The sequence below is a fragment of the Aulonocara stuartgranti genome (assembly GCF_965226115.1).
Source record: "Aulonocara stuartgranti genome assembly, chromosome: 4".
Classification (NCBI taxonomy): Eukaryota; Metazoa; Chordata; class Actinopteri; order Cichliformes; family Cichlidae; genus Aulonocara; species Aulonocara stuartgranti.
The window spans coordinates 8,760,793-8,786,903 of record NC_138942.1 but is presented as its reverse complement, the minus strand read 5'-3'; the positions used below and the strand labels follow the sequence as shown (position 1 = coordinate 8,786,903).

The 26,111-nt window shown below is 39.1% G+C and overlaps 1 protein-coding gene across 2 annotated transcripts in view; it reads left to right on the top strand.

The window, feature by feature from the left end:
* Window positions 1-26,111, top strand: part of stat5a (signal transducer and activator of transcription 5a) — a 53,533-nt gene that overhangs the window by 11,502 nt on the left and 15,920 nt on the right. Inside the window, exons 2-4 of one of the 2 annotated variants that reach the window (XM_082529939.1) lie at window positions 22,080-22,136; window positions 24,853-24,996; window positions 25,153-25,309. In XM_082529939.1, the coding sequence (XP_082386065.1) occupies window positions 24,869-24,996; window positions 25,153-25,309 (285 nt within the window). In that variant the 5' untranslated portion in view covers window positions 22,080-22,136; window positions 24,853-24,868. The remainder of the gene's footprint in view (window positions 1-22,079; window positions 22,137-24,852; window positions 24,997-25,152; window positions 25,310-26,111) is intronic. The other variant, XM_082529940.1, reaches the window with a different exon arrangement.

Genomic DNA, 26,111 nt, shown 5'->3' with positions numbered 1-26,111 from the left:
TTCATGCACTACATTTGCTATACAGATGATCTCTGGCTATATCTACCTGAGACCAGATGTCACCAATCACTTTATTAAAGTACAGGTATGTCTCTAAGATATAAAAATCTGGATTAGCTGTAATTTTCTACGTCTAAATATGGGTAAACAGAGCTTAGTGTGCTTGACTGTCTAAATCTGAGAAATGTGGTTTCTAAACTGAATTTAAAGCCTTTCTTTAAGGGAAGGCAGTTTTCAAAAGTAGAATGGGAAGTGGAGTTTTTAAATCCCTCATGTGTAGAACTCTTACCAGTTTAAGAAAAACTAGTTCTTAAATTTCCATTTTACCTTACAGTTAGTACTAGAGCACGTGACCCTGAACCATTCCTTGTATAAGACCAGGCTGTTTGGTGACTTTCCAACCAGTCCTGGTGGATGGCTGCCTCTCCCTTATCTTAGTTCTGTCTTTTCACACTAAAAGTGTCTTTTTGTTTTTGTTTTTTTTACCCTTCCCACAGCTGTCAAGTGCTTGCTCTTAGGAAATCATTTGAATGTTGGGGTTTTCTCTGTAATACTGTAGGGTCTTGACCTCACGGCACAAAGTGCCTTGAGACCGCTATTTTTGCACCATATAAATTAAATGAAACTGAACTCAATAGAAATGATCTTCCCACTTTTTTGTTGTTTATTTTGTGGTTGGCTTACAGCCAGATTATCACCATCTTCTGGCAGCAGTATTGTAACAAGGATGGGTAAAAAGAATGCTATTTGAAGATAAAAATAGCTGCTGACCATTGTCTTCAATGAGTACTCCCTGACAAACCGTGGTCTCCCAGTAAGATAGTCCATTATCCAGGATATTAAGTCATCTCAGTCAGTTTACCTCTGAATGAAGGGTTGGATAGTTGGACAGTATAAGAGAAATCAGAGAATGTGATTCTGACAGTACCACTATCCTAAACCAGATGAGAGTAGTCCCTACAGCAGATAAAGAATAGCATCTTCTACACACACCTTCATTTGGTAAGCAAATTGATGTGGGTCTACTGAATGATGGACCTGAGGGTTTTGAAAATGTGGCTGTAGCCTTTACAGGGTTCATGATGTCAAATGTTAGTATAATCACCCAGGACCTGAAGTGGGAGCCCACCATCACCTCCGTCATAAAGAAAGCCCAGCAGAAGATGTACTTCCTGAGGCAGCTGAAGAAATTCAACCTGCCAACACGGACGATGATGCAATTCTACACTGCAATCATCGAGTCCATCCTCACCTCCTCCATCACCGTGTGGTACGCTGGAGCCACTATCAGGGACAAACAGAGACTGCAGCGTGTTGTGCGCTCTGCTGAGAAGGTGATTGGCTGCAGACTCCCATCTCTGGAGGACCTGTACACCTCCAGGACACTGGGGCGTGCAGCTCGGATCTCAGCTGACCCTTCTCACCCTGGACACAGTCTGTTTGACCTGCTCCCCTCAGGCAGGAGGCTCCGGTCCATTCGCACCAGAACCTCTCGCCATAAGAACAGTTTCTTCCCCTCTGCTGTTGGACACATGAACAATAACCACATGACTGTCCCCGCCACTAACACATGACCCACGCTGTGTTCACTGCATCATTCCATGTTTGGCACTGATCACCACCTGCACTCATGTATATATCTATCTACTTAGCACTTTTAATTCTTATTCTTATTTTTTTTTCTCATGTCTATTTAAGCGTTGTTTATGACAGTATGTTTGCACTAAGCACCGCAGCAATTTCCTAATGTTGTAAACCTGCTCAACATTTGGCAATAAAACCCTTTCTGATTCTGATTCTGAATCAGCCTGAAATCATTCATATCACTGGCATGTGACTTCTTCTGGGCTTGTATAAAGCATGGAGTCTTTGCATAGGTCAGGACTTTACCCGGTCTCAGGTTTGTGTTGAATGTATGTTGAAATCTCCCCCAGTTTGACTGCATGTGCCCTAAGCGTTCTTGAACACGCTCTGTCTGGGCTAGTAGACTTCTTGATGCAGTCTTCTCATTCCTCTTTTGTCCTGATCTGAGGTAATAATAGAAGAAAGAAGAATTTTGAGGTCCTGGGTGTGCTTCTATGTCTGGTGGGGGAGGTTAGTTGGTGAGAACTGTTTGTGTTTCTCCAGATGGTTGGCGGAGTTGTGGGGGTGATAACAGGCCAGGTGGCATGGACAGGGCAAGCCTGTTTAAAAAACAAAACAAAACAAAAGTGGCTAAACTGGTTTGCAGCACCGTGGCTGTTCTGTGATGATTTTCATCTTTTCCAGACCTCTTTCACATTGTTCTCCTTCAAATTCTGTTTCATTTTTCTTCTGTATGATTCCTTTGTCTCTCTCAGCCTTAGGTCCACCTGTCCGTGTATCGGCTTTGTGTGGTCTCTTTTTACTAACGAGGAGCTCCTTGACACGGGAAACAAGCCTTGTTATTTAAAAAGCAGCAGTTTTATTGAAAACTAAAACATCCATACAGAAGTGGATGTAATCACTGGTATAATTTGAAACCTCCTTTGTCCTCAGTACTTTAGCATACGCTAATCAGTAGATTCAAAGCAGTTCCCTAGAGCCTTCTTTGCTCGGAAGACTGTTTTCTAAGGTGTGGTAGTGGGTTGCCTCTGCACTGGTGGCTTTAACCTGAGGTGTAGAAAGACCAGGTTTTGAACTGATTTTCCTAGTGGGGCCAGGGAGTGATTCTGTTTTCATTCATCACATTAGCATACAAGAGATGTCTTGTTCTGTTGTTCCTGGTGGGGCTATTCACAGGTGGGTAAAAGGCAAACCAGGCTGAGTATTGTCTCACACAGTCTCTGCAAACGCCCATGAAGGAATGTAAACGCCAACACCAATAACAATAGCGTGGAAGATCTCCATCAACATGACATATGGTCAGAGACTTACAAGCAACAGTTTGATATCGCAACGGCAGATCTTGTTTACAGTCACATACCCTGGGTTGCACCACCTGTTGTTGATAAAAAAACGTGCGAGAACCCTGCCTTTGCACTTTTCACTTAGCTTTGGGTTTCTGTTTTCTCTCCCAACAGATCAGCATTAGCTGAATTTTGGTGAAGCCCATTAAGCTACACTGTAGCTCTTTGGATTCCTCACTTGGGCTGCCAGCTTGTCAGGTTTATTAACTAATGAGTTTACATTCCTCATGACATCTGAATGAATGGAAGCTGCTATCTCCACTGCTCAGCAGTATCATAGCCTTGAGCTCTGCTGCCTTAAAAGAGTCTCTTAATTCCTGTGGTATGGATTAAAGAGCTTGTGGTATGTCCCATTGTTTTCAGTGAGCAGCTCGTCTTTGGTATAAACAGTAATATTGCTACTGAGTCAAAGTTGTTATATCGATAGCAAGAAATGTATATCAAAGTTGTAGCTAGAGAGTATCAAATAAAAGCTTTTTTTTAAAAAGTAAGAAAATATATGAAACATTCAGAGCTACTGGAAAAGCTGCTACTTGTGTGGGCACCACAGAGCAAAAGTTGCACCATTGAAATGTATTGACTGAAGCACTGAATCACAACTTCACTTTGATGGGAAATGTTCTCCGTTTCTGGTTTGCGTCACAATTTTGAAAGTTTCCATTTTTAAATTTTCACGACCATTCAGAGAGCAGTTTGCCAGTGTTTGCCAATCAGAGAGTTTAAACGTTTTAAATTCAAAATCCTGCACTGTAGATTGCACCTTTTTAGGTTTCAAAATCTGTTCTCTTTCATAAAATGGTGCTAGTGCTGTTGTTTCTGTGGGGGCAGAGCTCTCTGTGGGGTAAAGGTGGAGTTGACCTTTACTGAAAGCAATGAGCTTGCCATCAAGGGAGGGGAGACACGGTAAGGGAAGCAACTGTGTGTGGGGGTGTGTGTGGGGTCAGGGCCGGGCAGAGGTCTGGTGAGTGAGTTAAGATACTGTGTGTGAGAAAGTGCAGCTATCTGACCTCTGACACATGAGGAGCTGGAAAGATCAAAGGTAGAGCTCTTTAAAGTTACGTGCATTGGTGTTTACAGATGCACTGATATAGAGGAAAACGAGAGTGAAAGAGAGGAGGATTTACCTTCGAGCACCAGTAAAGCTGTTCTGGATATAGAGCAACAGTGAAATCTAAATAAGGAATTCAGTAAAAACCCTATTCTGAGAAATGAATTCTCAAGGATGTTTTCATAGATGCTGGCTGGATTGTCGTTGGACTAGTTCGAAGATGTTGCAACAATACATAACCCATATTTGCCTACCACCCTCCCCCTGCCACACACAAATACAGCGTGTATGCACACAAACCCTCTGCTTGAGTCTTGCAACATGATGTGCCTCTGAGATTGCGTAGAGGTCACAAAGTCCCTTATCATACCTGTTTTTTCCTAGTGTATCTTGAGTGATTCTTGAGTGATTTGATTTCATTTGAATTACTTCATAAACGTGGATGAAGCAGGAAATGAACAAGAACAGAAACTCTTGTGTTTAAAAATAAAAGACAAATGCTGTAGAGTTAGGATGTTTAAATACAGATGAATTTGGTGTGATTTGAATTTCTCAGGTAATTTTGTTATAGTTATAGAGGCTAACTAATGTGATTACTTCCCCGTGATAGACTGTATTAAACCAATTTAGCTGCCTATTTTTTATTTGTTTTTTTCTTGCTGATGAAAAGCATTGATTGAACAACCTTAATCTGATCATTTTCCTCATGGATGCAAACTCATGCAGTGCATAGTCGACCCCTAACAGCTCCCCACACAACAGGAAGCCTATGTTCATGCCAATGAGGGTTATGAAGCAAGGCCCCCCACCATACGTCTTTCTACAGGGAAATTACTTGGTTACTCATAGTCAGTCAGGTTGGGCTAGAGAGAAGTGTTATTTATTCAATTAGACGGAACAGAAATAGCCTGCATGATAAACTGCATGAATGAAATTAGGAAGGAGCTGCCTTATCAACATAGGAAAGAATGGACAGGCAAACAATGGAAACATCAGTGTCATTGGAAATGCAGTGTTGTGTTTGGTCAAATGTCAGATCAATAAGGTTCTGTATTTCATCTTTACAGATAGCAATGGCAGAGTGCATAGCTTATGTTTGCAGTTTCTTTTGAGCTGTGATGTGTTTTGTTTTGTTTTTTTAATTTTCTTTTTTTTTTTTTGGGTTGTGTTTTATTACCTCCACCAAAGGGCAGGATATGCCTAGCGCTGAAATCCGCTCTGGCTCCTACTTTTATCCCCCGTCTCTACTGACCCACTCCTGTTTTCTCATAAAACTACTACAAAATGTGCTGCTTTTATGGGGTAGTCTGCAATTCATGAAAATAAAGAGAAAACTAGACAGTAGTACACAAATCATTGCATATGTGTATATGCATTCAATCTTGATAAGAGGATTCATGTAAACTATTTATCTTTGTTTTGAAGGAGAGCTCACAGTATAACCAACACATAACATAATACCTGTGAAAAATGTTAATTCACTTAGAAAACTGTCACCACAAGGATGCGAATGAGAGCATCGTTCTTAACTCAAACTGAGAAACGGGAATGTCAGTTTCACAACAAACAAGCTAAGAAGTAAACAAGATGAATGTATGTATGTTCATGTATGTATGCATATGTAAGTATATAAGTGGGTATTTACATTAGAAATCCTCAGTTCAGCCATTTGAGATGAATACTGTCAGTTTATCCAATAACGATAAAATAGAGTTTTCTATTTTGTGAGATTTAACTCACTAGGTTTAATTTCCTTTGCTCTCTTACAATCAAATAGCTTCTGAACATCTATTCTCATCCTCTGGTAAGTCTGGGGGGTTTACAGATACAGTCATCTGAGGTCTTATTGCAGCTATTCAGGGGCCAAACAGCCCTTTTTGTGGGGAATCTGCACCACCCGGTCCTATTTAGAGACATAGTAGGCCTTTACGATGTTTGTCCACTTGTCAGTTTTATTTAACATGCTATGTGGGAAGACAATAAGAATGGTGCCAGAGGGGGTCAGTTGGCTGATGGGTGCACAGGGGAAGCCTGATAAGCAGGATCAAAGTGTGGGAGATATTTGTACCCTGTTATGTAGGAAAGCAAAAGAAGCACCTGAAGTTTTTCTGCATTTTTTTAAAGCATGTTTTCTATATGGCATCTATATCTGTGCTGCTGATGACAAACATGATTTTAAATGATGAGTATATTACCGTTTTACGACAAATGGAAGCTTTTTGTAAAAAACTCATTTGGACTACCCTGCGTGACTAACCAGTGTAACTATAATGTTATCCTTTGTCAATGACATTTTTTTAACCTATCATTATTTTTTATTGATATATTCTTTATTTGCCTTTCAAATTCATTTATTTTTACTGTATTTTTGTAGACGTCAGCTGAACTGAATTTTAAGCATTTCTCTATGTATGGCCAGGTACCAATTTGGCTTAGGTTTCTCTCCAGTGTCCCTGTTAGCAGATCTGGAAAATGAGTCGTGACAAGGCCTCCCCTGACAGGTCCTCCATACGAAGAATAGTTTCAGTGCCAATGTGCCGCTCTGCTACACTAGCTGAAATAAATAATTGGAGTCTAATTAGAGATTTACAGTTGAACAGTATTAATTTTCAGGAATTCTGTTTTGTCTTGGGCAAATAACTATCTGGAACAACTGTCAGAAGTAAAAAACAAAGATAAAATCTTTAATAAAAGTGTTATCTTGGAAAATGTATAGACCGCAAGATTAATTGCGACATGTCTATGAGACAGAATGCACTTTATTGTCAATTCATGCAATGGCAATGACACAGCAGCTGAGATTTAAAAACCACCATGTTGCCAAAAGCAGATTAAAGTTCCCACTGAATGTGCTTGATAAAGAACTCGAAGGGATGGGACATTATGACAAATACCCTAAATGCCCTCAGCTAACATACGGACCAGTAGGGCTGCACGATTTTGCATAAAATGAGAATCACGATTTTTTTTGCTTAGAATTGAGATCACGATTCTCTCACGATTTTCTTTTCCAGTATAAATATTTATTGCACTTATTAACTGCACATCAACTTCGTAACAGTTGAGACTGAACATAAAAACAATAAATAAACATAAAAATAACAAATGTCTCACATTTTGCACAGTGTTGATGGGAGCCATATCTTTGGTCAGGTGATAAGTAATAGCCTCCGTAATTTCTTTGTGCCTGCGGGAGTTCGACGGGTATAGGGAAGCGCTGTATAAGGTTGCCGTTATTGATGTTTGGGTGGTTGACCGCGACGGATTTTATCCAGTCACTTTCTCGTCATCCCCGACGTGCTCTCCGTTGTTTTTTACCTGCCAATTTTAGCAGCCAGCTTCTGTATCACGTGGTATAAGGCTCCGCCCTTGTCATTTGTTGAGCAGGAAGAGTGAGCGCTTGTTTTCATGCAGATTACGTCCCGGATCAAAATGCGGTACAATCGTCGTCGTCTTTTTTAAAAAAAAATTTTAAAATCGTTGTCATTTGGAAATGAGATCGCACATAAGTATGAATTGAGATCGTGATTTTCTAACGATTAATCGTGCAGCTCTACGGACCAGTGATCTTATTTATCTGGATCTGTTGCATGTTCATTGTGTCCAATTCATGCTGTATGTAGGTTAAGCTTCGTGCTAGGTGATTATTTGGGAAAGGGGTGTTCTCCAGTTGGCAGAAAACCTCTTGTTCTCTGCATGCTGTCAACCGTAGCTTGCTATTTGTATTGAAGTGCTTTTCTGTTGGTAACAATGGCTAACAAAAGAGTGTTAGTCAATAGCCCACTCTTTAATCAACAGTGGTGAGCTCACAGGAAATGAATTTGAAGCAAACATGTTAAGGTTATAGTCTTCAGGGTTACTGTGTCCAACAGCAGGATGTTAAATCAATCAGTGATACATGGACAATATTTGGATGATCTGATATTTGAATTCAAATTAAATTTACTATGACAACTTGGAAGAACGGCTTATGTTTTTCTTTATCTGGTTTCCAAATGTTGCACATTATCCAATGGCAGCCTAGTGTGTTCCATTAAAAGTTTTAAAAAATGTTTCCATGAAGCACAACATCCTTCAAGGAACCCATATTAGTTCACAAATCTTGCCAGACCAGAGTGAGCAAAATACAATTTGTGGGCTGGCTTAGCAAAGCTAATGCATCCTGCTGATAAGTGTTGCTTATCGGAAGAGAATCATGGTAGTTTGTATGTTTGCGAACCCAAGACGTAGTCTGTCATAGTCTAGATCGTAATCATGTTTTGTTTTCTGTCTCTTTTGTGATTTAAAAACTCTGGAGAGAGATTTTAAAATACTTTAGTTAGACCTTGGTCTCAGGTCTCATACTTGAGAATTTGCTGCTTTGTGATCTACTTAATTGTAAACAGATGTTTATTTTTTCTTTTTTCTTTTTTAGAAAAACATGATGTTTTCATCTTGGACACTTGGACACTTATCATTTTTGTCATTTTTATTCTAAACATGTGATTCTTTCATTCCTTTCCATTTTATTTAATTCATTTACTTATTTGGTATGTGGTTGGGAGAAGAGAGTAATAACAATACCTAAGTAGGTTATTATTGTATAGTTAGTCTTAAACCTAGAAGAAAATTCCTCAGTGAGTTTATTAAAATGGACCCATTTTGCTACTGTTACTATTATAAACACTCATTACACTGAAAAATGTGACATTACCAATTATTTCTGTAATGCAATGGATGCTAGAAATGCACTCTTTTATTCCTACTACAATGATTATCTTAATGATTAATATTAGATATTTTATTTTTCCATTTTGGACTTCTTATTTCTCAAACCTTTTTTAGATAATATGGCTAAAATCACAGGCTTGCATAAAGTTGTGTGGTGTTTCTGTAATCAGGTCTCATTCAGTCACTATAGTTCATCCCAACACCCCCTACATCTAGGCATGGGTTGTGGCTGCTGATTGGCTCTGAATGTAAAGGGCGACAGTTTGAGTCTATGACCGGTGTCTGTTTTTCTAAGTCAACTGCCACTACCCTGCTCTGATGTCTCGTTACAGCAGGCTGCTGGACAGTGACAACTGACTAGCTGGTTGCCCCTGCTGTGTGGCTCTGCTCAGTGATTTTCTGCTGCTTGGTACTGCACCAAAAGTGGCTCCACTCCAACAAACTGGCATTCCTACTTCCCCTTGCAAAAGTGTGAGGCTGTGTCCACATTTAACTCTCCCTCTGGGCTTGATATTATATAATGTAATCCACTGGTGCTTTGTAGCTGAGACCCAAATGCATCAGTGCACCCATATGTGCTGACATAAACACCCACATTCACTCTGTGTGAATATTGACATGTAGCATAGGCCACATTCATCATTCAGAAGAGGAAAAATTAGATCGTCACTGTAGTGGGCAAAGTAGTGACAGATAAGACAAATACAGAAGTAACAGCTTTTAATAAACTAAAGAAGTCACTTCTCTATTTTATTCTATGCATTGCATTGTTCTGTTATTTGCTTTTCACACTTTGAAATACTTGGATAACAACAAGATTTGTAACTTGTTGTTTTCTCACTAGATGCATAGATATATTACTGTCAATTTATCTTATGTTCACATAGAATATGAATTATGTCTTATCTCTAAGCTCCCACTTTGTCACTGCCCATAAGGAAACATTGGCCTCAGCTCAGCAGCGGGTGGGGATCAGTGACAGTGTCTGCAAGGATGGAGGTGGGGCTTTTAAAACGCTCACAGCATATGCAAGCAACAACATAACTGTCAAGTTATGTGAGCAGAGCACTGACAGCTGATGTTCAAAACCGCCACTGAAAGGGAAGAATTAGTGTGTCTGTAGTCATTTTTAGCAAGTGTGGAAGTTGCCTAAACTCTTACAGTTCTTTGAAGAACATACAACTGTTGTTTTCAGTACAAGACATTTGCATTTACTAATGAAAATATGTAAATGTAACATTGTTATCTACTGTCTTGACAGGGTTTTGTGTTGGCTGTGCTGAATTCTGTGCAGAAAGGATTGGAAGCTACCCCATCTGTTTAAATATTTCCTGTATCTTTTCCTACATCGTAAAATAAAATGCACACAAACAAGCACATACCGTTGTTTCACATGTGCATGCTGAGCGGTTATATACACAAAGGAAAAAAGCAAATGCTCCAACAAATCCTATACTGAGTTGATGTAGAGAGACCGGAACTGCATTCATTCTTGTTATGAAAGGGAGTATTCCACGTGACCAGCTTTCATTGTGAATATTTTTGTGCTTTGTGACACTTTATTCTGTCAGAGCTCAGCTTTGCACCCAATTGACAAGATGAAGCTTATCTTGCACTCGAACAAAAGAGAGATTCAGTCTCTCACTTGAAGCTATTACAAAGCTATTTCCTTTTCACACAGGTTTCAACCTTGTCACCTCAGATACCTGGACTTGATCTTAGATGCCTTTTCACATGGTTGGAAAGTGTGAGGCTGCAGAACAAAGTAGAACGTTAGCTGGTCAAACTCTGAAAGGATTTTAGGGCAAAGGCTTTTGAGCCGGTTGAGCACGGTGAGGTCGCGCTGCTAGGGAATCAGCACTTACAGCTGCAAATTTTTTGCAAGGAGCATTCATCGTCTCCCACTGAAGTGCTGGATGACGCTGTGTATGTTTTGTTGCAATTTTGTTTTTCAGATTAATTCTAAAATTACTCAGCCGCTAATAAGTGTCAACATATTTCCTTGATGATTTCTTTATATATACCTTTGTAAATTATAAACATATTTTGAGGTAAAGTGTACTTGCTGTGTGCTCGAAAAGCTGCTTTGTTTGAACTAATGATCAAAATAACTTGAAAAGATATTGCAGCTTCTGTAGCAGGTCATTTACATTAAATAGTCTCTTGCTTTTGCAAGGTAGCAAAAGGCCTCAAAGGCTGCATGTAAAGTAAGCCTTCTCTGCTGTCGAAACACGGCTCACAAGAGACGCGTCTGCGAAAAGCTCCATAAAGAAAGTATCTTTGACTTGCTAAATCTAGTAGAGTCTGTTCCCAAACCCTAAGTACCATTTGCTTGTTAGTTTGGGGCAGGTCAATGACACACAGCGTTATTTTAGAGGCATGACAGCGCAGTCCAGCAGGATCGGTTGGCTGTGGTGTACTATGTCTCCCCGATTCATTTCACTTCACACTGACTATTGCTTCATCAATCAGACTGCAGGCTGCACAGCTTATGTCAGTAATGCAGAAGTAACAGATTGCTAAGGTCTGGATTTTAATCAGAAAAGAAAGGTAGGTACCAAGCACAGACGCTGCAGTGGGTCTCCTGTAACTGAGACCATTGGAAATATATATACTGTGCCATTTTCCAGTTTAAGCTGAGCGAGCACCTTCACTCCCATGCCAGTTATTTTCCGATCCCCTTATGTAGACCAGATTTTTCCCTATGTTTGTTTGGTGATAAATATTGTCCCTATAAGGATCATTTTTTGCTGATAAAGAAATAAACATGCTAAAATGGGGGACAGGAAATAGCTGTACCACAGCGTTCACATATATTAAGATAATTCATGTAATACATCACCAAAAAATAATATTTTCACAGTTAAATTTTATTTTAGTGGCTCTATATTGTAGTGGTTTACAGATTGCCCTGGTTCGATCCTCCCTGGTTCATCTGGTATAAAAATCGACAAAACCAAATCAAACATGTGGAGCTCTGTGCTGCAGTGACCCCTTGTGAATAAGGCAGCGGTTGAAAGTAGTTGTCACTAATCATTATTTGGTTATAGCACTGAGGCGTCTTTTTATTACGTATACTCTTTATTTATACATGCTCATGCTACAGTATTGTTTGGTCTGGGATTTTGGTCCATTGTTAGGTGGTTGCTAAGCAACGTGATAAAGTCATAATTTATCGTGGCTAAAAAAAGGTTTGGATTTAAATGACATGTTATTGCAGCAAAATTAAAGTGTTACACTGCTTTTCTAAGCTGCTATAGGTTAATAAATGCTACAAATAGGTCATGTTAATGCTTTGGTTGGCAGTTGTTAGGCAACATGCTGATGTCATAATATCTGATATTGACAAGATCTTTCAGACCTTTAGATGTACCTATGTGGCTGTTTTGGTGCTCAACTTGACCGTGGTTACAGGCAAACAAGCAGAAATTTCATGTGTTTTAGCAAGATTTCCTACTGGAAAGTTGACTTCTGCCATTAATCACGTTTCAGTAAATGCACTATGATTTTCTCAGCACCTTTAGCGTCACACCATTATCCTTTACTAATGGCTGTTTTATTTTAGATTTCTTTTCTTTCAAATGCACATTCATGCACTGAACAAGAACAGAGAATTCTCTGAGGGAATTTCTGTGTCGCTACAGAATGAGAAAATTCCTAGACAAAAACAGGAAGGTGATCGATGCAGACATCAAACTTGTCTGTACCTTATCTCTACCTTTCTGAATCCCACAATGCCAGCTGTCTGCAGACAAGCAAACCATTGTACTCCTCTTTCTAACAAGCAGTCTTTCTAAAAACATGTCTGTAGCACTTTTCATAAGAGCGAACCTCTACTGCAAGCCTCTTCATCATACCAAGACATGCGGTCTTATATCTAGTTGTAAAGCATTATTGCTTTGCTTTTGAGCAAGATATATACTATGCAACAGAAAATCCCATTATAGCTTTAGGATTGGATTAAAAATCTTTTTCTTACTGGAGAGGATTTCTGAAAATCTATGTCATTATTTCCATGTATCATGTCTGTCCCAAGGCAGCCCATCCTTAACAAAGGTCAACTATTGAAAGTTTATCTTCAAACAAGATAACATCTTCAAAGTTCTGGGGCACGTTGTTATCTCAGACCACCAGCATGTTTTCTTTGATCTGACTCCCTGTGGGTCTCCCCATATGGGGGTGGGGGGAATGACAGTTTTCACTTTTCATTTCTGCCTCAGCAGATGACCTTCTAGTTACTTAAAATAGTGAGCCCTTGTCTGCTTTAAGGACGAGCATCATTGGGGGGATTTTCCTAAAGCTTTGAAAATTGTAGTCATGTGCAGTCATGTATGTGGAGAAATGTGTTTCATCCCTTATTACTTAGAACTGAGATGTTTGAACTGTAAGCCATGAAAAAAAAATCGCATTGTAAGTAGTCAATAGGAGTAAATACAAGTATAATCTAGTGATTTTCAGCATAGTTTTAATGTTTTTTTTCCCAGTTTGCCAAAATGTCAAAGAACAAAGGCCTCATAAAGCAGGGCTGAGGTGGGCTCAAACTGCCAGACTTTGAAGAAGCAAATGATTTCTGGTTGCTTGATCCTGTTTGCAGAGTGTTGACAACATCTACACAATACACCCTGCAGGGCATTGATCACCTGTGTGAAATGGCTATATGATGCCTGTCAGAGATTATCTTCTCTTTTTCGTTGTAGCGGCTCATCATCGCAGCGGCATCCCGAGGCCTCCAGTTCAGCACCACGGGCAACTTGCTACCTGGGGGCTTTTGCAAGCTTCTCTTTTATCTCTACGCAATTACGTTTGATCTCAAAGATTAAAATATGTCTGGGCGTGTCTGTGTTCTTTAGATTGTAATAGAAAAGAAAATATTTCCGCTCAGTACGAAAGTGTGTATTTTAAGATTTGCGTCATGAGACTGACGCTTCACAGTCAACAAATCCGTAAAAATTGTTGATGATCGGGTTTTGTGTAGAGCTTCAGTGCAAATTTTAGTTTGTGTTTTGGCATTTGCAATGTTACTAGTGGGATTTTTTTATGTTTCAAATTCTGAGCATTATAATTAGGGTATGCTGCATGTAGCCTGAATTCCTTCTTTATCAATATTTTAATATAGTCCAAAGATTATGCTGCAGCTGCAGACAGCTGTTGTGGCTCTTTAAATGCACATTTTTTATTTTCTATATTATCATTTTTCCAAACCACAGCATCCTTTATTTCTCTTGGTTTTTCTGTCCATCTGCTGTGCAGACTTGTACACATCATCTTCTAACTTGCCCCGAGTAGTTGATGTTTGTGCTAATCTTCAATATACATGCTTTCAGATTATCTTTTCTACATGACTGTGAAACGGTCAGTGGACCACAGTTTTCTTTGTCTGATTAGTCAATTCTGTGCCATTAAAATGTTTTACTTAAATTCTAAAATTCTCTCAATTAACCTCTTATAATTCTTAAATTTGAGACCATTCAGTGTCTGTGTGAATTCCGAGGTAGTGCTGTGTGTTCCAAAGCAGTTCCTGACAACTTTGTTTTTGTGTTGCTTCTGCGAAGGAGTGACAACAGATTATTGGCTAAGAGTGGAGAAAATCAAGACCATGATAACTTAATTAGCTTAGAGACTTTACAAGCTTACAAATACACACAGATGAACTCTTATGAGCTTATTCTGCTGGACGTTTTGAATAGTTGCTAGCAGGGCGTTAGGTTATTTTGGCCTTCATGCCAGTGAGGGTGGCAGACACGCTCAGCTCTGGTCTTGTCGCACGAAGAAGTAACAACAAGATCTTCTGACGTAGTGGTTGATGGAAAGGCCTGCAGGGCAGAAATGTTCAGTTTCTAATGTGATTTAGCCATCAAATGTGATCCTTTTTTTAGGGTTAATTGAGTCATGTGAGGTGCATTTAATTAGAGTTATCCGCATTCAAACGTGAGTCCTGTCATCAGCCGACAAAAGTATCCAAGCGCTTGCAAACTAAAACACGTGACTGAGCTAATAAATGATCTCCCTTATGCTGACAGCGTGATGAGATGTGGGTTGGAGCATAGCAACAGTACCTCAGGGCAGGTTGGACGGCACAAGGATCCTCTTGTAGTCGCCATTCCCTCTCTGTGAGCCGCTGGCACATTTGTTTGTCATGCGCTTCTCTGTGACAATAAGTTTCCCATGTCTTCTTTTCTATTCTTTGACTTTGTGTCTTCATTGTGAATTAGTAGAAAGATTTGTTTTACTCTCAGCAAAGTCCCTTTTATGTGTTTGATAAATGTTTTACACATCCACAAATTGGTCCCAGACCCAACCCCCAAACCAATTTTTAAGGCAATCGTTACACTATATGGCTATGTCTGTTTGTGTGTGTGTCTACACACGTGTGTGTTGTTCTCTTTTCAAAACAGAAACTTTCATTGCTTGCATTTGATGTAAATTCTAGCTATCAAAATAAATAATAACATGGGTCACACTTTCTGGTCACTGCATTAATATTTGCAGTTTTTAAAAAACTACCTATGAATTAATTCAAGTGGTCACATGTTTGAGACTCGTAAGTGCTTCACAGCTTTGACTGCATTCGTGTTGTGTGTCAGCTGAAAATGCCGATGAGCTGTACTTTGGCTGGCTTAAAGGGTTTGCGTGGAGGAGAACAACTGGCAAGATCCATGATAATAATGTAATAAGGATGTCTGGTCTGGCTGAGATAATGGATTTCATCTTGACTCCTGCTCTACACTCTGCCACATTTCAAGTTTTTGCTGCTTTATAGATCCATGTTTCTGCCCTGCTTCTTGCCCTGCCCCGCTTCACAAAAGCATTGCTCTGATGACATGAAGGATCTTTTTTGTTGTTGTCTTTTTTATTGCAGGTGACGTGTTTGGTTAAGGTGATTTAGTTCTTATATTGGGCCACAGTAGTTGTGGAAATGTATACCGCCGTGTGTTTCTGGATGTAATACTGGATCGCAGTTATGGGCAATGCGGTTTTACTGTGACGTGTTATTTATAACCGCTGGCTAAGAGTGGGTGTTATAACGCAGAGTCTCTATGATGGAGCAGCTGGACTGTGGGGGAGAAGGAGGGAGAAGGATGGAGGATGGGAAGCATAGCCGAGAGACGGTGGAGAGAGCAAACATTAAAGCTGGTTGTTTATTTGGGGCCTCTATTATTTACCCTGACAAATAAAGTTATGTGTATGCAGTGCTGTTGTATAGCTCTCCTCCTTGAGCAGCCTCTAGAATCAAGTGTGTCTTTATTCTGTTTCGTGTTTCTTTGAAAACTGCATTTAAAAAAGAATTTCTAAGTAAAAGAATAAAAGTACTCCTCTATGAACAGGTATTTAACAGGTATGCTTCAGACTTTGACTTTTGACAGTTTCAGCAGCACAATTGACAACTTAAAAACTACAAAACAGTTCCAGCGAGGATAGAAATGATTTTTAACCCTCGGAGGCTTTAAGTCAAAAAAGGGACCCTTTTTTGACTTAAAGCCTCCGAGGGTTAAATCATTATTTTTAAACTGAGCTGTAAACTATTTTTTTCTTCTTCACAACTGTGACTGCATTTGTGCTATGTATTAATTTTAGACATCACAAATTTGTACATCTACAGTTCTGTGCAAGAGTCTTAACCCACCTCTTCTTTATCGTTATGATATTGCAGGAAAATGGGGAATATGTGCAGGTATTTACACCTATTTTCCTGCATTGCATCGACACTGTCAATCAAATGTTCTCCAGATAATAATGCATGATTGATCACATCCTGACAGTAATTTTTTGTGGTCATATTTCCATCAGTTTTGAAAAGATCCCCAGCGCCACTGACTGAAACGCAGTACTAAACCATGACAGAGCCTCCACCATGTTTTACATTTGGCTCTAGGAACTCAGCTTTTCCTCTCTCCACCATTCTCTGTACACACTGACAATAATTTGACCCAAAAATTTCAAATCTCCGTAAGACTTGTTGCCAGTGATTTCCAATGCAGTTTCTGTGTAATTTGGCTTAACTCAGCCTTTTCTACTGTTTCCCTTCCTTAAGGATGACGTCCAGCCTTCCACTGATACCATTTTTGATGAGACTTAGTAAACAGTAGACAGATTAACTGAAGGGCCAGATGAATCTCTCAGGTCTTGTGTCAGCTCTTTCTTTTTCCGTTTCTTAAGGATATGACTTTTAGATATTTCTCATCTGCTGCAGATAGTGTTTTTATAGGCATGCCAGGCCTTTTTTTTTAGCCTCCACTTGTTTCCTTAAATTTTTAAGGACACCTTCATACCATGCCAAGATATGCCAGGTTTGTAGCTAATAACCCTTTGGCTACCACCTTGTTTGTCCAAAAATACTATTTTATGCCTGTCAAACTGTGTTGTCTTTGATGCTTTTTTTTATAGATTCAACTAAAACATTTAAACTATGTTAATAGCCTAAAGATCCAATTTTAAAAAAAAATCAAAGTTGGTTCTTTGCCCAGTTGTCTGTCATGTGTGGACACAACACTGATTCATCCCTTGAATCAGGTGCTTTTTTGTATGCTTGATTCACAGGCTAGTGGCTTAACAAACAACAACAAGAAAAAAAAAATTCCTCTGAAAATGGTCAAGTACAAGGGCAAGTATGAAAAATGAAAATAAAGCAGCCAGTGTCTTAAGGAAACCTTTGAAAGACCTTCAAAAATGCTGGATAACTTTTTTGTTCAGCACCACTTTAAATAATTACAAGAAAGTAATAATTACTTTTGCTCCTTGAAAGTAAAATATTAAGAAATGAGGGATGGTTCAAGACTTAAAATATATATATACCTTTTGTGCCAATAGATGTTTTAAAGGAGAGTGCCATGTTACTGCCATACTAAATACTTTCCAGAACTCTTTCTAGTAGAACACAGCATTTAAAGCCTGAAGGGTAGAATATACGTCAAACTAACAGTTTGCATGAGAATAAGGGAAAAATCTATATATTTAATCTCCTGACTGTCAACAGCAGCTGGTTCAGACTCATGAACTCAGTTGAAACTAATAAATATGATCTGGTTTAAGTATTAAACAACTGGTAAGCGGCCCAGCAGTCATGCTTTAGTACAAACAGATATTCAGTTCAGATCATGGTTTGTTTGTTGAATAATTGCTAATTCTTTCTGAAAGTTCATCCAGACCTTAGCGACCAGTTTTACCGCTAAGATTAAGATCTGAATACCAGCTTTCAAGAAGCATTGATCTCATAACTCACTTTATGAAATTAGCATGTGTAAAATGAAAAATAAGTAAATAAACATCATGTGAGTATTGTTGATAATCGCATTAGAAAGGTTATCACGAGGCAGCTGGTCGGTTGAACCAGTCAGTGATAGTGCTTCACACATGTCTGTAAAGTCTGTACTGTGAACTACAAAAGCTTTTAATTTAGCATAAAGTTAAAAAAAATAAAGGAGATGCAGTGAAACGATAGATAAATAAATAAATAAATAAGACGTGCAGAAGGAATGCTGGGTAAACACGCAGAAAGTGCGAGCAAATGCTTTTGACAGATTTCTTTGTTCCTTAATCCTTAAAGAGTATTTTATTCTGAGCATTCACGACCTTCACAAACAGTGTTTACACTTTTAAAGCCATATTTAAAGGCAGCTTGGATATTTTTCTTTAGTGATGAGACAAATCAGCCTTTCCTCGTGTTCTAACAGCTATTTATTATCATTTAAATAATATATAAACTATGTGGAATATTTTGGTAATGCAAAAAGTGCTGGATTTGAATCTATAACTTGTCTTCAAACAGGTTGTTTTCATCATTTTACACTGCGTTAAGTGAATAGGAGCTGCTTCTGCTTATAAGAAGAAATGCATCTATCAATGAGAAAAGCCTCTGCATATTTTGTCAAATAGCGGTTAGCAGTATTCATGCCGGATTAACACTCGTGTCCCCCAAAAGACATTCAAAGTACTCGCAGTGTTACATGACATGTTGTTGCCGTGTTTCCTTTCTGTTTTGTATTCTCAAGGTAAGACTGCTCTGAATGGTGGGTGGCACTTCGGTTTCCTTACAGGAAGTGCTGACGTTAATGAATGGTAATTTTTCCTCAGAGGAAAGAGTGGGTGACACGAGTTCATTGAATTAACGTGCCAGTTTATTTCGAGACCCCAAAACCTCTGAGCAGAGCTTTAAACCCACCCGTTTGTAACTCTGTAAAACCCTGGTGTGACTGTGACGGGCTGAAAGAGGACATCAAACACACAGATGATGTTTCAGGGCCAGTGCAAGCGGGAGTTGTAGTGTTGTTTATGTTCCCTGAAAGCTGGAATCTAGTGCACCTTGGCTCACAAGCGAAATTAATCGGACCGTGTCAGCAGAGAAGGATGTCTGTTATTTGGATTGTTTGGTCTCTTTTCACACATACGCAGAGAGTACACGCAGAGCTTTTCTCTATTTTGAAGCTCAGAGCTTTCTGGGCGCTGCATATCCCTGGGAGAACACTCTGTGAGGGTTTAGCTGTATTTCTTTTTTGTTGATTTGTCCTATAATCGAGACTTTTTTAAGAGCTCGTTGAGTGGTAGGGATACTTTGAAGCTTCCCCCTGCTTAGAAGTCAGTCTCCTCCAAGGATTTAGCAGTCCACTTTAGCACTTTGTGTGACTGGCATTAATATCTGTGACATATATTGGTTGGACAGAGCCTGCTAATTTGCTTTTAAGACAACAAATGTTCAGTGGCTGTTTCAATTCACCTGTAATCAGAAGAAGTGGGAATAAAGCAGTCCTCCTCATTATGTTGTTTTTGCCCTTTGTGGGGCATTATCGAGAACCTTGTGCAGCTGGTTTAAGAAAGGGATTTGATTTATTTGTTTTTAGCCGTTGTGCAATGCTAGCTGGAACCTCTTCGCTTGGATTTGTATCCAGGCGTTCTGAGCTCATAAATTTGCATTGAATCTGCACAGCGGGTGAAGTTGTTCATTGTGTGTTTGCCAGTAATGTGTGAATATAGTTGGGGGGGTTTTTACTTAACTTGCCGTCCAGTTGCATTTTGTTTGGTATCTTAGAGAGCAGAAGCAAACCGTGGATGTCGGAAATAACTAATGTATTTAATTTCCAATTAATCAGTGAAATGAGAGGCTGGTGTTGGTGTGGCGTTGGATTGAATTAGTCGAACTGCTTTTCTTTTTTTTCCGTTTTGCGTGTGCGTCAGAGAGCGAATATGAGAGAAGCACAGGAAAAAATTTACTGGCAGTACAGTTTGCAGTAAATTTATATTGGACAACAAAAAGCTTGAGTGACTGTGAGAATGGCTTTGAAGATGGAGCAAAGGTTATCCTTCTTTTCCAAAAGAATGACAGTACAAATAAAAGAGACTGGCAACTGATAATCTTTGATGGATGAGCGAAGGCAAAAGTCAAGTGCATTTGTGCGTTTGCTTCTTTATTCTCATAAACAAAGACTACAGACAAGCAGCAGGAACACTTTTGCAGTTCAAATAAAAACTGCAAATTAAGTTTTAGACCAGCCAACAGGCACAAGGAACTAAAACATTTTATTTTGCAAATGCTGTGTTTGTCAGAACTTTTTTCCTATTTATCTGGATTATATTTTGCCCTTCCTTGTTTTCTGAAACGATATAAAAACGTGTGAGTCATCCAACTGAGATATTATCCTTTTGTATCAATTCCAAAGGCTTTTTCTCTCAATTAGTACTACTGTTTCCAGAAAACCAAGCCAAAAGTGCTTCATAGTTTCTGTTATGGGAAAAGAAACACATTAGAGGACATTAAGTATAAGGATCATTTTGAGCTACGATAATAATCTGCAGTAACTGCTTCAGTAAACCTCTCTGGTGGTATAAACAGCACTTTAGTCTCTCTTGCTGCATAGTGATTTTTGTCCGTTATGGCTGTGGGTAATTTATGACGTCAAGCCACTGCTGGTATTAACATGTGATTCTTTAATAACAAATCACGGAAGGATTTCTAAGTGACATTTTTCTCCACTCTAACTTTCAGCTGGCCTTACAGTCTTGCAGAGGTTTCAGTAAGTTTACTTTAATTTGAGTCACAACACCATCAGTGTGCGCTGTATGTGAAAAGATGCACATTACAAGCAGAGCTGCAGAGGTGATGAGTCAAGTGACAAGTTTCCTATATGCAGTGACGAGTTGAAATATTCTAGACAAAGCCTTGAGATGAAACGGTTTGATTGAAGCTTCTGCTTTGAGAGAGACAGCGTTTTGCCTACACGCCTCAAGTGGAAGCAACTTTTTAAGGCATTAATGGCAGTGAGCTTGAAGAAAGAAAGGCAGGAGTGCAGAGGAGCTAAGAAGAAGACTTATCCAGACTGTAAAATAAAGATGTCACATTTTTGTCTAGAGCCAACATGTGGCGTCCTGATGTTTTGCTTCTTCAGGGTACAACCAGTGGTAGTTGTCTCAGTCGTCATGATTTGATGTGTTTTTACATATTAATGGATGAAAGGCATGGCCTTTAGGTGGTAGTTTAGATAAAGCAACTGACATTTTTCAGCCATTTAAATGAAACCTGAGTGAACATTTATAGAGCCTCCCATTGGTTCAGGTTTGAAGCATGACTACTCAAAATCTTACTTTAAAAGAGCTGTTTCGACTGTGGTTTTACTCTGTGGTAACTATTATTGTTAATTATTGTTATCAATAACTTGCAGACTGGATGTTTTAGTAAATTATACTGTATATAATTTTTCAAATTCATTAAGGATGTGGTTCATATTCTGACAATTTGTTTTAGAATGTGAGCCAAATGTGTTTTGCTCACCAAAATCTTTCAGATATTCAAGTAGACTGGATTCAGCCGTATCCCTGTAGTGACAACTGAAGTGCTAATTAGCCGTGCCAAACAAGCTGTGTTGTTGTTTACACGCAGCACCCGTTGAATGACGCTCTTCTGTTAGCAGGTGATGCTAATTTATGCTCTGCATTTTGTCGTGTTTTACAAACGTAGTATTTTTTAGCGCCTTTATGTACTGCTGTGGTTATAAAGTTGCAATGAACTCTAGTTTTCTTCTTCTTCTTCTTCTTTTTTTGTAGTAATCATTTAGGGAATTGAACCTCTCTTAATTCTCTCTAAATCTGATTTCTGGCAACACTGTTGTTTTTTGTCTTTTTAAATGCATCAGCTTCAAAATCCCCACATAGTGAAAGAACCTTTCAGGCTTGGGAAGAATGTTCAAAAATTATGCTATTATGTTGACATGTCCAGTTCATCTGGAATAAAGTCAAATCTGTTCAGTGGACTTTCCCTTTTTCATGCTTTTTGTTAAAGCTCTTGTCCTTGTGAAAAAAAGAGAGCTTCCTCAGAAGCGCCCAAGTTTGACTCACTTCCTCCTTTTGGTCTCTGTCTCTTTCTTTCTTTCATTCTCTGTCTCTCTCTCTCTTTCTGTCTGTCTCAGGTTTGTGGTGCTCCTTTTTAGAGTTTCCTGCTCTTACATGGTAACACAGAGCTGAAGGTAAGGTGGATTTTATTTATTTAATTACTTGAAGCCAAAGTGAGGTTGGTGATGAAATAGCAGTGACATGTTACAGTGAGCTTCCTGTACATGGAAGAAAATGGCAAAGGCAGAACGGCTGACTTGCTTTTACAGTATATTTAAGGTTCACGCCAGGATGTTTGTATATTGAGGTCAAAGTAAAGCAGTTGCTTGGGAGCATTTCACTTTTTCTTGGAGATGAGAACTGAGGTGCTACTGGTTGTCAAACCCTGTTTGCAGCCATGTCTTTAAAGATCTGTTGAACACACTAAAACACCAGTTTGTCCCACTGTCTTCTGACAGCACAGCAAACACTCTTTTAAGCTGCAGCTCCCATTATGTTCAGCATTGGTCTATTTATATGTTTGTGAAATACAGGTTGGTGTAGAAAGAAAGTCCTACACCCACGATGGGTGTCACAGAAAGAGGTGGTAGAAAAGTTTTGTGCTCTTCCTGTCGGCTCCTCCTCCAATCAGCTGATTTGCAGTTTTGGGCTGATGCTCTCTGCTGATTCCTTTACAGATAACATGTGTAGGTTATTCATTTAAAAAGCACTTGACTGTCTTTTCAAAAATCAGTCTTTATGCCTTTTGTGTGCTTGTAGTTTTCTTTCACACAGGCAATCGGAGAATAGTTTCTTGACATTTAACATGCAAAAAATGCTTATAATGCTTTTATTTTATTTTTTTTTTATAAATTTTGCTTATTTTGAAAATATAGCTGTAAAGGTCAGCAGGTGAACTCTAGGACACAATGAGAACCATAAGAGCACAGGAACAGTAGAATAGGCTTTGTGTCGCCAGATTGTGTCGACAGATTGAGTGGAATTACCTTTTTGACCCTATTTCACCTTGGTCTACAAAGACATATAGTCAGTTAGCAAGCATGCATGTGAGCCCAGCTATTAGGCATTTATGACATCCACATGCACAGGAAAAGGCTTTTGAGTCGGGTTTTTGTTTTGTTTTGTTTTTTAATCAAGTTAATTCATTGTCTAATTGACACGTTTTCTTGTACAGATGACAAGAGGTCACTTGTGGAAGTCATGGGATATTTTTGTGCAGGGAAATGGCTACCGTTATTATGCTTTATCTGTAGCAAAACACATGTTTTCACATATTCTTTATGAGGGAGTGCAGACTAACAAGGTAAAAAAAAAGCTCTTCAATCGGTATAACGTGGACAAGATATGTGACAGAGACATAAGCTACAATGGAACAAAAAAGAGCAATGACAAAGAAGAGGATGAACATTTTTTCCTTTTGTTTTTGTTTTTTTGTTTTTTGATGCAATGTGTAGTATCAATTACATGTACGTGGATATAAAAACTATACATGTACTGTCAAGCAGAACCACTGACACCACAGGCACCTACAAATACACACATGCACACGCAAACACTCACACACATACACCACAAACTTCCCGCTTACTCATATCTCTCAGTCTTTTACTGACAGTGACTGTGCCAGTTTTGAGAAGGGTGAGTGGGTGTGCTGACTGGAAACAAGCAGCAGTGACCCAATACAAAGCCCTCTCAACCAAGCCATAACCCTCAGTGTGGAGTTGTTGGCTCCACAGAGGAGCATGTTTAAGTCCTCAACATGTTCAGTGAAGGAGAAAGCGACCCAAGCGGGCCGGGCAAGTGACCTGGATCTTCAGTCGTAGAAGGAAAACAGAGACGTGTATTAGTCACTTCGTAAAGCGGACTTAATCAAGGTATAAGAAGATAGAAGTGTTTTAGTCATTTATTTACCATTAAAACGATTTTTATCTGTATGACTGACTCTTTTGGGAAAATGTTAAATACTTCACTTAAGTGATGTTCTTTCCCCAGTACATTTAAAACCTTTGTAAAGCTGCTAAACCCACATTGTATCCCAGCTTACGTCCGACAAACGCAGCTTGTATCCCCGATATTAAAAAATATCTTTCTCAAGGATTAAAATGATCAGAACAACACTTCTGGAGGCATTCTTCTCGTGCACAATTTTACAGCAGGTTACAAGTGTTTGTGGCGTGTTTTCATGTGTGTGGCAGAAGATGGGAAAAGATGTGCAGAGTAAAATCCATGTAAAATAGCCTGGACTAATTACTACTGCAGCTGAATCCAATTACCACTCGGTGGAAAAAATTATAAATATTAAGTTATAACAAGTTATTTTACATGTGGTGTCTGGGATGTCTTCTGTGCTTTTGCAGAACATTACCAGCTGGGATTAAACACCTGAATTGAAAGATGAATTTTTGCCATAAATGTTTGTAACTTTCTATCTGTGTAATATTACACTATACTTTAAATGGCTTCATAAAGTGGCTTTTATTCCTTTTAATTGTGTCATGCTAGTTAATGAAAGGTTTTTAGGTTTATGCCAAATAAACATGTTGTTTGTATCATTCCTCATACTTTAGCTGGTTTTTTTTCTTCCTTTTTTAAAAACAAAACAAAAAAACCCCCAAAACTCACCACCCTTCATATTCTTGACAAGCTATGGTTGTTGTGCTGATTTCTGCAGTCTTTGTAAAGGTGAGACACTTGGCAAATAGTAAAATGAAAGCGAAAGTTTCATAAGTTGATCCGAAGTGACCTGAAATGATCTTTTTCTCACCACTTTACATCCCTTTAGTTACTGTTTTCAGTTTATGTGTAACATATGTTCCCTGCACTCTAATTAAGAATTCTCCCCTTTTTCAGCTTAAGGGTGTTGAAGATGGCGGTGTGGATCCAGGCCCAACAACTGCAAGGAGATGCCCTCCACCAGATGCAATCTCTGTACGGTCAGCACTTTCCAATTGAGGTGCGACATTATCTGTCCCAGTGGATAGAGAGCCAGCTCTGGTGAGTTTATTTGATGCACGTGTGACCAGAGAATGTAAAGGATGTTAAAAAAAAATCCTAATCCTATTTTTGTAACATTTTGATTTGTTCTGTTCAACATCTTACAATTTATCGTGTGTGTTTGTGTGTGTGTGCATGTGTGTGCGTGTGTGTTAGGGATGCCATAGACCTGGAGAACCCACAGGAGGAGTTTAAGGCCAAACGCTTACTGGACAGTCTTATACAAGAGTTGCAGAACAAGGCTGAGCACCAGGTTGGGGAGGATGGTTTCCTTCTTAAAATCAAACTGGGACACTATGCCAACCAGCTCAAGGTGAGGCTTTTATTCGAACGCCGCTGCATTCTTAATATAGTTCCCATTTAGTGCTTGGTTACCTGGCAGTAGCTATTAAGCAATAGCTGTTGTGTTTTATTTCGAGTTGCTTGGCTTTGATTTGCAGCGGGTACATGTGTATCAGCTGTGGCTTGTTTGTCAGACCCTGATTTGATCATCTGTGGCTACAGAAATAAGGAATGGAAAGTACTGGTACTCCAAGTACTGGGAATGTCAAAAACAAGGCATTCAAAAGCAACTCTGAATGAATAATAAAAACAAAACGTACTAAATCTCAGTATTACACCTACCCAGACTGTAGCACTGTTTTAAGAAGAGCATAAAATTGTTTACAATGTCACAAAATGATGTGATTGATGTGATTAGAAGTCACAGCTGTTCAGCTTAACTGCCTCCCTTACTGTAGTTCTCAGAAAGAGCACATGTTGCACAAAATGTTTTAAGAACAGGTTGTATCCACTGAGAGGAAAACAACAGGACGGCTCGAGCGAGGGCCTCAGTAGCTAGCCAGCTCTGCTATTTATGATCGAACTCCCTCTTCACAGATCTGTTCTTCTGTTTGTTTTCTCCCCTCCCTGAGACCACGAGGAAAAACAGGGAGAATGGGGCAGGCTGCGCACATCACACTGCAGTCCTGAATTCCTACCACACTGTTTCCCAGTTTATGGCGCTGAGCACACGTGTATTCGTGTAGTTGAGAGTGACATGTTAAATGTGTCACTTGGGTTCCTCTCTTTCCTGCAAAAGTCAAAAAAATGCAGATATATAGCTACTGTGAATG